We start from the raw sequence: 14,267 nt of genomic DNA, 5'->3' as shown, positions 1-14,267 counted from the left end.
CCACATAGCATTCTTCATGCGCGTTTTCGTTTCTATATATGCCCAAAAGTGTCAGCTTAGAAGTGATGCGAAGATACGATATCTTGACCACAGGCTGATTTAGTTTTGCAATTGCCGATGTTTTCTTTCTCCAAACAGTGAACTTTGCCTGTTCTGTATTGAATTCTGCTACGACTGTGGGATCTTGAAGGTCACGTATCTGGCATTACCCGTCTGCCGACTCTGACGAATTCTGGGGCGATGCTGGCTGTCGGCTCCCCTGTATGGTGGTGGTTTGTGGGGTTTAACGTCCCAAAGCAACTCAGGCTAACGCCGTAGTGGAGGACTCCGGAAATTTCGACCACCTGGGGTTCTTTAACGTGCACTGACATCGCACAGCACGCGGTCGCCTCGCTTTTCGCCTCCATCGAAAAGCTGCCGCCGAGGCCGGGATTCGATACCGCGTCCTTGGGAACAGTAGTCGAGCTCCATAACCACCGCGCCATCCCGGCGGGGTTCCCCTGTACATAGTGTACCGGCGCCGAAAGGTCGATTAAGAACTCAGATGTTAGTGCGAAAGCATTTTTTGGCCCATTGTTGGCGTGACATGGACGTTTGACCATGATGTACCGGAGATGACAAGCATGATGGCCTGGTAATTACCAGTATATCGTCAATGACAATAAGTCCTAGCAACGCAACTTACGATTACAAGTTAGTCATGATAGCCGTGAAAGGATAGAAGAGATACATAAAATTTTAAATTTTAACTCAATAGGAATATATGTCAACATTAACAGTAATTATATGACGTCATCAGATAAGTTAGTTACTAATAATATAGTGTTATTGATAGTAGATATGCTAATGTTACTGAGACAAAATAGATAAGAGGGAAACGAAAGTCAATGGTAATTTAAGTCAACAATAACGGCAATTATATGCCGTCATCAGCTTAAATAGCCAAAGATAAGATCATTGATAAAATAGGGAAACTGGTGGCGTCATCAACTGATCATATGATAGGAACGTGTCCAGACAAGTTGTCAACAAGGAGTTGATGACATCATAGCTACATGTGAAAAACTAACATGTCTAGACAAAAGCAGCAGCAGCACGCAGTAAACAAGCAAGCAAGCAGCAGCAAGCAGAAGCAAGCAAGCAAGCAGCAGCACTATCTCTATCTTTAGAGAGAGAGAGAGATAGTGAGAATCTTTCTCACAAAGAGAGAAAGGAAGAGGGTTTCTGTAGAGAGAGACTTTCCCTTTCTGTTCTTTATATTCCCTCCCCTCTCCCCGTCTCTCCCTCTACCTTTCAATGCCCCCCTTTCCCCTCCCTCTCTCCATCTCACTCTCCCCTATCCTTCACCCCTTTTTCTCTCCTCCTCCTGTCTCTCTCTGTAGAGAGAGTAGATAGAGGGGGAGAGACTCTTAGAGAGAGAGCCCCACTCTTTACCCCCTTTCTCTTTCTCTAAAAAGGGAATAGAGCGTGAGAGAAACTCTACCTGTATTTCTCTCTGGGAATGGTAGGCTCCTGCCATTTGCGACAGGGGCTAGCCTGCCCCCGGCGGGCAGGCTAGCCCCTGCCGCACTCCGCTACTCCGAGGTGTAGCGGAGATGGCTCATCTACAGAGCCAGTAGCAGGGCCGTGCATTTTCTTTTCCTGCTTCCTACAGTCGCAACAACAACAACGCGTCCAAAATGATTTCGCCTTGCTGCACTAAGGTGATTTAAGTGCTCCCCTGGAATTTTTCAGGCACTTATACCAGTGCAATGTTGATGCGACAAGGAGAAGCATTAGATGGTAAATACAAATGGTATAGCAAAGAAAGCGATAGAAAAACCACCTTAAAACAAAAAGTACCATCCTCAGAAAAATACCCATTGGCAAATAAGAATGCTGGACAGACGATAGTTGCATCTCAAAGATTTTTTTATATAATTGCTAACGTAGTAGTCTACTTACCGAGGCTAGTGTTGCATACTTCAGGACGAAATTCTACTGACAAAAATTTGACACCCCATGTGACATTTGCCGCTCATGCATACAAAGGATCACATTTACTGGACGTACTATTATCCTAATGTAAGGCACTTTAACCCTTTGTATACGATGCCGATGCATGGATTCAAGAGGAGCTGGAGTTTAGGGACAGCCTTTACATGCTGAATTATCAAACAGTAGAAACGAATAGTACACGACTAGATTATTAATGAAGAAGGACGAAAAAGTTGTTGTGGACTGTGAAGATGAGATACCCTAACTGAGCATTCGAATAGTGTACAACCTTTTAAGAAAATCTGCGAGCGGTTGAGCAATGTCGGCAAAAGCTTGATTGAGCCTACGAAAGTACGAACAAAGACCTAAAAACTTCGGACGTCGTTGCTTGAACGGGGCACAGGGAAGATCCTCTATGTCGACGCGGCAAGGAATTCTAAAGTAGAATTCTTCACTGCAGTCGCTGCCTACGAAGATGGCAGAGTGGGGGCCGCCGCCACTATCCGAACTAATTCGCCTGCAGAAGCGGAAGGAGCCGCCATCGCACTCGCGCTTGCCCATTCAGCCATTGACAAAGACATTACCTAAATTTGTACAGATTCTCAGGCGGCATACCGCCACTACCTAAAAGGCGTGACGACACCGGCCGCGTATCATATTCTTGCCACCGCCACCTCTCTAGACCGAACGGTTAATCTAACGTGGATCCCAGGGCATGCCTCGATCCCCGGTAATGAGCGCGGTCATGCGCTGGCTCGAGAACTCTACCCAAGCCCCGGGGGATCAGGCACCCAACTCCGCGCAGGAGGCCGCATCGGTCCTTTCTACATACCACCAAATCACCACATTCTACAAACACAACCGCATGACACTGCCACCACCCCACAGCACCTTGTCACCCTTATCCAGTGCTACATGGCGACAATTGCAGACGGATTGTTTCATTTCCCCCTACCGTCTCTCATGCCTTCACCCTGGCTTGCCCCTCACTGCGACACCTGTGGCGAGCCCAAATCCTCACTTTTCCACTACCTGTGGGAATGTCCTTCCCCCCAGGCAGTGCCCCCCATCCCCCATCCCAACTTTTCTTCCTGGGAGGCTGCTTTGCGGACAGCTCAACCCGCCGGTCAGAAATGGCTGGTAGATCGGGCTCTATGTGAAGCAAAAGCCCGTGGACTCCTGGACTAGTAGGGGACCACCCTGGAAGACTTTTTTTTATTAAATAAAGTTGTTTCCATCCATCCATCCATCCATCCACTGCTCGGATCTTGCTTGGATCGGGACGAACCCCCGTAACATCGACGAAATGGCCTAGTATATTGGGCTGACGACGGGCGAGACGGCATTTTGAAGAGTTGAGCTGTAGCCCGGCATAACGGAAAGTGAGAGAGCTTTAGAGAGGCCTGCCATGTGGGATGAAAACGTAGGTGGAAACCAAATGGCATCGTCTAAAGGGCACAGGTAAGACTAATCCAATAAAAAGGAGATTCTATTAAATGTGTGTGTGTGTGTGTGTGTGTGTGTGTGTGTGTGTGTGTGTGTGTGTGTGTGTGTGTGTGTGTGTGTGTGTGTGTGTGTGTGTGTGTGTGTGTGTGTGTGTGTGTGTGTGTGTGTGTGTGTGTGTGTGTGTGTGTGTGTGTGTGTGTGTGTGTGCTTGCTTTTGCGTGCGCTCTCGCGCCCTCTATATCTTTTCCCTTGTGCAACTGCTTCATACAGGACAGCGCACAGCACCCAGTCCAAGAAAAATTTTCTTGGGTGGTGCAGTGGTAAGACGCCCGACCACTTTGCCGGAGTGCCCGGGTTCGATTCCGTCTGCGGCGGCTGCGTTTCGATGGAGGCGAAACGAAGAGGCGTCCGTGTGCTGTGCCCACCTTCCTCCCTTCTCTTACGGCGCGGTTCAGGTGTCCACAGAAACAAGTGTGACAGATACTGCGCCTTTCCTTTCCTGGGAACCAATAATTATTATTATTATTATTATTATTATTATTATTATTATTATTATTATTATTATTATTATTATATTATTATTATTATTATTATTATTATTATTATTATTATTATTATTATTATTATTATTATTATTATTATTATTATTATTATTATTATTATTATTATTATTATTATTAATATTATTATTATTACAACAGAATTTATCCGCAACTTTTGCTCGCGAACCTGTAGGGAAAATAGAAACGCTGCTACGTATAAACGTAGGACATGCAGTAAGTGCGTACGACCTAAAAAATTACATAATTAAAAAGTACCGATTATCTACTATTGCCAATCATAGCATTTCATTTGAAAGCTAAGGTCTCAAACTTGGATTTTGTCTCTGTCAAAGGTCAAGATGGGGTCAAAGGGCAGGAAGGGGGTCAGATGGTATTCAATGGTGAAGAAACGGTGGTCACACATGGCTACGAATGTGGCTTTGCTATGCTGCACGTCAGGCACATTCTAAACAAAATCGCTCTCTCCGTGTCTGTAGCTCACACCATCCAGAAATTATACATTGATATATTCGATACACCACTTTAATGGGTTTGCAAGCAGCACTGCGCCCACTAAAAATGGCCTATAAGTACCTCAGTGCACCCTTACCAGAGGGTGTAAGCTATAGTCATGGAAATGCACCCTTAGTGCAGATATGTTCGATACACCATTTTAATGGGTTTGCAAGCAGCACTGCGCCCATTAAAATGGCCTATAAGTACCTCAGGGCACCCTTACCGGAGGTTGTAAGCTATAGACATGGAAATGCACCCTTAGTGCAGACTTAGCGTTGTCTGAGCTCTGCAGAGGCTTCAGAATAACATCGGCCAAATCCATCCGTCGAGCCTAGTAGATTTTTTGCGTTATAAAGTATTATTAACTACAAAGAAAGTTGTGGTTTAACTCTGGTTAACCCTAGTTGAATTGCGATAGCAACGGCGGAAGCTTATTCTGCCTGCTACATTATTCCCCTATCACGCCCTATCAGTGCAAGGTGCTAAACTATTGGGCACACTTAACCTCATCCTTTAAGAGTATCCTTTAAGTTACCATTCTTCTTCTTCTCCTTCTCCTCCTCGGCTGTTCAAGGTCAAGCGTGACCCCCGCCGGGACTATACGCGACGGCTCGAAATCTGGCGCAGTATAAAACTTCTCACGTTACGAAAGAACTAGTCACTGTTCTGTCGTATTTTTAGTATAGTTCTGTAGTTGCTTTCTATTGGGCAGCCGCACATTATATCAGATAAGTCCACTTATTAACACTACAAAGCAGATGGCCTTCTAGGCAGCAGTACCATTTTGCGATATAAGTAGCACTACTACTCAACACTACTAGTGAAGATGACTAATTAGAAAGCAATTACTCAACAAGAATTATCTCCCAAAATCCCTGATCCACATTCCGGCGCCGATATCCCATAAATGTGCACTCCCCGGCAGAGGACAAAATACTTACGCTCATAAAGCAGTTGACCACCCTAATCATTGAAATTCGTCGGCCTCGCCGTGGATAGCGCTTATCATCTCTGGTGGTGGAGTGGAACTGCCGGGGTTTGCAAATAAGGTACCTGAAAGGCACATCACCTGCGCGACGACATACTCAAGCCTTCGGCCTTCCTTCTCCAAGAGCACAATTTCCTTCTTCGCCTCTCTTGTTTAGCGCGTACCATTCTCCTTCCAACGCTGATCACCGTTGCACTGCTTTCTCCCTTCATCCAAGTAAATCTGCCATTTATGCTCATCGTTCTGTCCCCCATACACCGATCGATCTTTCACTGTGTTGCAACACTGTACAAGAGATCATTGGCCTTCTGGTTAGACCTGCACATGCACCACTGATTCTGATATTATTTTATGGTCGCCCAGGAACAGCATCTCCCAACCTTGATTGAATTCGTTTCGTCCGCTATAGCCGCTCGGGAACTCCCATTTTAGTTCTGGGAGACTTCAACGGCGATGACACTGCATGCATGGGGCTACCCACTGGATTCATCCAGGGGTGCCGATATTCATGGCACTTTTCTATATCGATTATTCTATCTTCTAAGCCAAACGCATAAGAGGTGATCCGTATTCACATGATTTCCCCTCGTGATTAAGTCTTAACAACCCTTGTTGGGACGCTGAACCGCGTACTCGGTGTAGTGTTCATATCTTAATATCCATTATACTTTCGCGTCTGCGTAAAATACGCCCCGACGTACACTTTACATCATAGAACGCACAGATAATTGGTAGTCTGTATTTAATCCGTCTATCGCTTTGTCTGCGCTAGCGGGTGGTTTGTCGACTCACACATTCTTCAGAACTTAAAATGCGGATGATACGAACCCGAACATGCATCTTCTAAACCTCTGGGCGCTTATTCGTCGACAGGCGGATCGTTATGCATTCTTGCAACCCCGATGACTCTCCTGCGGCGCAGCTGAAGTGGCAGCCCGAACATTCGATGTTCTTCTATTTACACTGAATTCCTCATTGCCGTTAAGCAGCTTAAGGCTATTCAGCGGCCATTAAAATTACAAATTCATTCACCACTCTACTGAAAAACTTGTGTGAGTAAATAATCTCACATTTTCTCCCACAGTCTCACTCAATTCACGTAAGAAATCACATACAAGTCGCATATAATTGCTTATGATCTCATCGTTTCTTGCACATTAGCATAAATTATGGAATATATTTTATGATAATGATATGCACGTATGAGAGAGTATGTGATTTGATGAGATTGTGTGAGGTCATTGCCCCGTAGAACTTTTCATTTTTCAGTAGGGCAGCCCTGCACAAAATACTCATGTCCCATGAGTATTTGCGGCCATAATCAAGGTCCACATAATATTGCCGCGAACTCATCTATTACCTTTGTTGCGGCTGGCGGCTGCTGACGTACGTGTGGCCTTGGCAGTGTTCGTGTACCAAACAGAAATACTTTTGTGTTTTGTTTGTTTATTTACGCCGCGTATCGTCGAGGCGTGGTTTTATCATTTTCTTTGTAGCTCTAGACGCGTCGAGATGTATCTCGAATGATTCCAGCCACTCGCTCCTATTTCGACAATTTTCCAGTTTATTCTGGCTCATTCTTTAGTTCTGACGTATTCAAGCTCATTCATAATTCACCTACCAGCGAGCAGGTGTTGCCATCCCGCCGAGTTATTTATTTTGCAAGTTAGCTCAATAAAGAGTTGATTTCAGTGCTGCAACGTCTGTTCGTTTTGTGTCCATGGCATTGTCACCATTACGTGATATCTCGTCGAGATGCTGAATCCCGGCTACCCGAGTTGTAGAATCCCGTCAACGTGATGTACCATCGAAGATGGCGCCCACCGAACACAAACCGCTTGTGGCTATCGTTCAGCCCCAAGCTTTACCCACCTCTTTAGAAAGGCCAGATGAAAATGTGGAAGATTGGCTTGACCTCTTCGAACGCGTGGCAACATTCAACACCTGGTACGACGAAGCGAAGTTGAGGAAAGTGTATTTCGCTCCAGGGATCTGCCCAGACATAGTTTAAACATCACGAAGCTTCGTTGGCGACCTGGCAGCGTTCAAGGAGTTTATTTTTAGGACTTTATCAACATCGTAAGAAATAAAAGGGAACACTCCTTCTTCTACTTACAATCCAAAAGGTCCAGCAAGGGCTCTCTAACTAGCCCGTGCTTGCCTATATCGAAGAAATGAACAGCCTTTTTCGCAGAGCCAATTCTAACATATGGCTGTAGAAAAGAAAGTGAAATTTTCAATGCGAGACGCAAGAAAGAGAGAGAAAAAAAAAACTTTATTTGTCAGCGATTGGTGTTTGCCTTGGGCTGCATTCAGCTGCTCCAGGTGGCCGGCAATCCAAGTCTGTCAGCGACCTCTTGCGCTCTTGCCGAGGCCCGGGACTGGACGTCTGGGTCCCGGCTGGCGAGAACAGCTTCCCAGTGTTCCAGCGAGGGATATGGTACTAGATCTGCCGGAGGCGGATCCTCCGCGCAGTCCCAGATTATATGGTCTAAGGTGGCATATGGCTCGCCGCACAGTTGGCAGTACGGATTTACTATATCGGGAAAGATCTTGGCACACGTCCAAGGGTTTGGCTGCGACCGCGTTTGCAGCCGTCGCCACGTGGTAGCCTGGTCTCGGCTGAGCGAAGCGTGCGGAGGAGGCAGGCTCGCCCTGAGCTCTTTGTAGTAAGTGGTAATGGCCTGGTAGGTATCCAGAGTCTCACTCCGTCGGGCACCCGCATCAGAGATCCCCTCACCAGCTCGGCTGACAAAACCTCGAGCATATTGGTAAGCGGCCTCATTCCCCGGGACGCTCGAGTGAGCCGGGACCCATACGAGATCCACTACGTTCCTATCTTTTGGCAACGCACTAAGAATTTTGAATGCAGTGGCGGAGATACGACCCCTGGTGATGTTGTGAAGGGCCGTTTTGGAATCACTGAGAATAGTGCTGGTTTCGTTTTGAACAATTCCTAGGGCTATTGCGGCCTCTTCTGCCTCTTCTACTCGGCCCGTGACTGTAGCTGCTACCCTGCGGGAGATGCTCACCGCGCTCACAGCGAAAGCCTCCTATTACAGGAAAGGAGGCTTTCGTTGCGAGACGCAAACGATCCCTTTTTGCAGGACTCTTGAGAAAACCCCCAAAATCTGTGGCCGCGTTTGCACAAGAAGCAAGCAGCCACTGGTAAGAAGACCGTGTATGCAAGAATGCACTAGTACAGTAAACCATTTCAAGCAATATCCGCAAGCTTAATATACGACGGTTACTTACGTAAGTATAGCGCAACTTGCGGGACCTTATCTGCAAAATAATCCGAGAACTGCGCCGGTTGCTATACAGTCCTCCCGGTCGCCCCAGGTTGCAATGTTCGCGGATAGTCCGCGACGAAGTACAGCAGGAGCTTGGCACCCCTACTTTGACGAATACAACGTTACAACCACAAACCACGAACTACGCCGCCACGTTACGTTGTTCGCGATCTACCATAACTGGCTCAAACAACGCCATGGCAAGCGGTGCCTCCACTCTATTTCTTGATGCGGCGGCATTCAATAGTACCATGTTATCAACATCGTTTGAAAGCATAAGGGACATGTATAAATTTATCTTGGCCAACTGCTCAGACCGCATACACCCTGTCATGTAAGGCACTATGTTCATCCGACACAGAAAACAAGTGGGACTTGCTCTTCAGGTATTAAACGAACAATGCCCCCCCCCCCCCCCCCCCTTCTTACACCGAGTGATTGAAGAAGAGCACAATTTGGCCCGTGTTGGTGAGACAGCGCGATTCGTCGCAGCAATAGTGATTGAAGTGATGAAAGATCGTAAAAATAAAACGACACACAATGGAACCGATCTTAGGGATGAACTCCAGGAACCAGTGGTTACATTTTATGACTCCAAGACTGGCTTTCTTTGACGGGCTCGACGACTGGGAAGAGAAGGTAGCGGCCTCCGACAGCGGAAAATTAACTAAGGAGACACACGATGCGCTTCATAAAAAACCCCAGCGACTCACTGAGGATTACAAATTACTTGTGGTCCACTGGCATCACGACGGTCCTGAATTTCGAGGTGCCGATGACTCGGCACTTCAAAATTTATTCGTGGTTGTGGCGTTGTGGCTTCGAATTTCGCGCTTCCTTTGCGTTCTCGCATGCGTGGCAATCACGCGGTCGATCCAGATATCAACGCTGCTTCATTCATGTTTTAAATAGACAAAAATGAGATTTTTCATGCTTGGGCAAAACATTTTATGGCTCCAAAGCACTAAAGTACTAAAGTAAGCGAATGAACCATGGTAGAAGAACCTTGACTGAACTACACGAACCACTAGCACCGCTAGGGCTGCTGTAGTCACTGCTTTTGAAAGTAATGGCGGTATCCATATGGTGGTAGATAACGGCGTCGTTGGCGTCGTTACAGCGTCGTCGCTGGCGAATCGTAGCCGTCGTGGCATGTGGGTATCGTAACCTTGTGTTTTGTTCAGCTTGCGAAGGCGACTACAATTGACCTATGTTGTCAAAATGAGTTGGGAAGCGCTGGTCCGCTTTTAGTTCAAGTTTTGCTTGGTAAACAACACATTATCACTGCCTTGGTTAGCTCAACCAGGGAATCGGAACTTTCGCGAGTTGGTCACGTTGGTATTATTGTTTGGGACAAACGAGTGCGGCCCCGAATCATGGGCGTGAAAGACCTTTGGGAAGTGTTGTCGCCCGTGGCTCGCAAAGTTCAACTCGATGAACTGCGAGGCAAGAAGCTGGCCGTCGATCTGAGCGGCTGGATCGTGGAGAGTGAACAAACGCGCGCCAAACAGGTTATACGCAACCCGGCGATCAGGTAAGAGCTCGTAATTTTTCTTCGTCACTGTAGTGTAAGGTTGCACCCTGTGCTTGTCGATGGTAGCTGTTCGCGCTCGTCTCAGCCTCTTTTGCTAGGTGGGCTCGTGCACGCATCCACGTTCCGCTAATCGTCATCAACACCACGTTGTTGCTGCGCTTGGCTATGCTCGGCCAGCTTGGCTGTGTTCGATTCGGTGTTCTGCTTGTGCAGAACCGTTTTGCCCTCGCTGCTTGTCATGGCCATTAACTTTTGCAACGCAAATATTGGTTCGATGATTGAATGCGACCAAATCTGCGTCGAGGGCTATGAAGTCGGCAACCTCGTCAGCTCGGATACGGGCAAGCGTCGGTGTGGATTCATGGTTGAGTCCTACGCAAAGCCCCCCGTCAACGTTCTACTCACGCTTCCATGCCCAAGCGAGCTAAGTTGCGTAGTGGTCGGTCTGGTGCGCGGTCCCATTAGACTGACTGGTTTTGAAATTTGGGCATCGGACACCCCCGCTGGACCGTCTTCTCGAAACGACGACGACTTCGTGCTTATCGCCAAAAAACACGACGCCAGCGGAGACGTCCTGCGATTCCGCAACAGGTGCTATGTTCCGAGAGGTCCGTTCGCGCGTCTCGAAGACGGCCGGTTCGCCAGTGAAAAGGACACTCTCAAGTACATTTACTGCAAAAACGTCTGCAGACTTAAGCTAAAGCTGGTACGGTCCGTTGGGAATGTCTCGCTCGGTATGGGTTTGTTGGAAGTCTGGGGCCAACCCATGCTTTCCTCTTGCAGCTCAGCATTTCAGCACGAACTAATTCGCAAATCGCTTGCTGGTGCGTCACAGAGTACGAACTCCGGCGGAGAAGCTAACGCGCTGTCACCGGTACCAATGTATATAGATCGCGAGCAAACGACAGCCGCTGAGCAACACCATCTACCACAAGCGACGTCTACTAGCACCCCCCTTGTTCCCGAAAAGAAGGTTGAACCAGTGAGGAGCTGTCATGAGGATGCGGACGACGCTTCAGCTGAACTTCAAATTCCTGCGGACTTTCAGGATGCTCTGACATACGAATTGATGACGCAGCCGGTTCTACTGCCAAGTGGTCAGGTTGTGGACCAGTCAGCATTAGACAAGCATATCGAAAGAGAGCAAAAATGGGGTAGGCTGGTTACAGACCCGTTCACTGGGGTAACACTGACGGGTGTTAACCGCCCGAGGAGCCTTCCTGAACTCAAGAGTCGCATTGACCACTTTGTTCTCCGCAACTTGGAGAAGCTGGGAAACATTCCAAGGACACTTGGAAGGGACCCAGTTTCATCGGGAAGCGGTTGTCACTCTTCTAGCCTGGTGTCTCCATCATCATATTCAGAGGTTTCATCATTTCAAGCTAGCCAAGCATCCACTTCTTCAAAGCAGTCAGTTCTCTTGCTAAATGACTGCCAAAAGGTGAACCGATTTCAGGCATCAAACTCTCAACGGTTAAATGCGCACATTCCTAGCGTACCAGGGCCTGCCACCAAGCTCGGAACAGCTGCTTTTTTGACAAGTGTTGCTGCTACGGCTTCTTCCAGTCCCGTCATGACACATCAAGTGAACAGCCGTGATATAACAGAAACATCCATACGTGCAAGTTATTTGTCAAGGGATGTGCCTGTGTCAACACCTTTCTCATCAATGTCTTCTGAGCAGCTCACCTCAAACAGTATCAACCAGGAATCGGAAACACCTGGAAAACGCAAAGTAGCATCTGCGCTCGATACTCCCGAAACCAAGCGTTCACGACAGGATCTGAACAAAACCCATGAAGAGCGTCTCGCGGACAGCCTTTCAAGCTCTCTGGCTGAAATCTTGCAGAAAATAAGGGGGAATTCACAGGGAACACCCGATGTTCAGAAAGCGGACGACACTACTCTGTGCTGGCTTTGCAAGACATTGGAGTCAACACATCGTGCGCCATGCGGCCACCACTTCTGCCGCACCTGCATCGTGGAGAAGACTCACGATGGACAGTGTGCTTGTGGCCAGACATTTCAGTCATCCGAGGTTGTTCGAGTGCATTCATGATGTGACTATGTCTGATGTGACAATGCGGCATTGCTCATTAATGCTTTGAATTTGTGCATTGTTTATATTTGCTAGCCTATATTTGTTACTGCTCTCTATTGATGATTGAGTTGAGGCCGAGTGTCTAGTGCCGTTACATTATCTAGCTGTTTTGTTTTTTTCCTCGGTGTAATTTGTTGCTCAAGTAACGGCTTGATTGCTGATTTCTAATTAATGATTTTGAAGGGAGACGGGAATGAGTCTATAATAGTATAATCACTGATACAGCATTGATTTGATTCAAAGCAATTTGTCTATATTTGAAAGGAAGTTTGCTCAAGGCATAGAAATCAATGTGGGGTAGAGGAAGTCAGCGTACCAGCAGCCATTCAAGACAAACATGTCCCATTATACTTGCCAAGACTGCTTCAAGCTGGTTTATGGTAATTGTTTCACTTATGGGCAGCATTTCTAGTGCTTGCAGTCAGGACATCGTAAAATGTGTTCACTTGTTTACTTAATAGTGTTATGAGTTTTCAATTAGTCTGGATTTCATTTGGAATGTGAAGGGATAAATATAGATATTTCTACTTCACGGTAAACTGTGATACGTGCACCTCAGGAGCATATGTGTACATAATCTAGGTGGTGATTAACATGACAACATATGGCCTTCTTTTCATTTGTTAGTGTTGGTGATGACACGCTGAAAAATGGAAAAAGGCTTAATAGCCATCCTAACTATTACTGCATGTTTGCATGTAGACAGTTCTAGATCTTGGTAATCTGCTGTGTGGCGAATCTGTCACACTTTAATGAATTTACTGCCTTTTTTGTGTGTGTGTGTACCAAATCAAGTGCCTCTGTGATATGTTGATTCTGTCAGGGTTGCACCATTTGGCCTGCTGTTTGCAGTAGTGATCTGTGTGGTATGAATGCTTGTCACAGTGTCTCTGTCACTGTTGATCCTACCTCATCCTTTTGGTCTCTTGTACATATTTTCTTTTTGGTTATGTTGCATGGATTTTTTCATCTTGAGTATCTCTTTACTGTAAGATAAAAGAGACCAATAATAGTGTATCAGTCATGCAGTGTACAATAAACGTTACCATTTACTTTGTTACCTCATTGTTTAGGCAGAGTAGTTGTGAAATTTTGGCTCTATAGGTAAAGTGAAAGTAGATGTAACTGGACGCACGCGGCATTTGCTTGCAGCTACAGCAAGATACAGGCACACTACACAGCCCTCAGAGTAGGCACTGTGACCAAATCACAGACATATAGTACCACATGATATGGGAATACCAGACCAAACCCACGGTAAAGCCCGTCGCTCTAGACAGCAATGGGAGGCCATTCTGTGCAGCGATGACCCACAAGACCAGCAACGACTGGTGAACGGGGCTGAAGCTGCGCCAATGGCCAATGGACTGCTGCTTTAGAAGGTCCACCCGTGATGGTTCTGAAGTAATCTTTTGAAAGCAAATTAAGATTTTTATCCAAGATATTTTAGCTTGTGAAGTTGCAAAAGCTTACAAACGAGCCACTTGTTCAATCTACAGCAGTTTCATTCTCGTGGTTCCAAAGCCAGCTGCTAAATGCATGTGTAGCTAGTTTATCAGAATCTTAGTCGTTGGGATCATTATCAAATTACATGCACTCCTGCGCAAAGATCCCCTTCCAATAACCTCTAGTTACCGCTGTCGTATGGTGGTTGTGGCTGTCCTAAGGCACCACTGCTTATCTGCTATTCTCATGACATGGCTCAACACAACAAACTTCATTTATTCTCTATTTTTCCTGTGTGGCTGTCTTAACCCTAAGGCACCACTGCTTATCTGCTATTCTCGTGACATGGCTCAACCAACTTCATTTATTTCCTATTTTTCCTGTGCTAGCCATAGCTCAAGTTTGTTTGCCCATCATTCTTGTT

At 46.6% G+C, this 14,267-nt stretch overlaps 2 protein-coding genes across 2 annotated transcripts in view; both read left to right on the top strand.

The window, feature by feature from the left end:
- The first annotated feature begins 9,834 nt into the window (after nt 1-9,834).
- LOC146181403 (flap endonuclease GEN homolog 1-like) overlaps nt 9,835-14,267 on the top strand; it is a 44,298-nt gene continuing 39,865 nt past the window's right edge. The window contains exon 1 of the mRNA XM_084576445.1: nt 9,835-10,296. Within this exon, the coding sequence (XP_084432571.1) occupies nt 10,139-10,296 (158 nt within the window). The 5' untranslated portion in view covers nt 9,835-10,138. The remainder of the gene's footprint in view (nt 10,297-14,267) is intronic.
- Nucleotides 10,342-13,449, top strand: LOC146181404 (RING finger protein 37). The gene has a single exon (XM_084576446.1). It carries the CDS (start codon nt 10,535-10,537, stop codon nt 12,353-12,355), a length of 1,821 nt encoding a protein of 606 aa, XP_084432572.1. The 5' UTR covers nt 10,342-10,534; the 3' UTR covers nt 12,356-13,449.

The sequence above is a fragment of the Amblyomma maculatum genome, chromosome 8 (genome assembly GCF_055883805.1).
Source record: "Amblyomma maculatum isolate TAMU_Amacu chromosome 8, ASM5588380v1, whole genome shotgun sequence".
In the NCBI taxonomy this organism is placed as follows: Eukaryota; Metazoa; Arthropoda; class Arachnida; order Ixodida; family Ixodidae; genus Amblyomma; species Amblyomma maculatum.
This window is presented reverse-complemented; position numbering and strand designations above follow the sequence as displayed.

Excerpts from the sequence above, each read along its gene's own strand:
- LOC146181404 (XM_084576446.1), top strand. The coding sequence starts at position 10,535 with ATGGCCATTAACTTTTGCAACGCAAATATTGGTTCGATGATTGAATGC.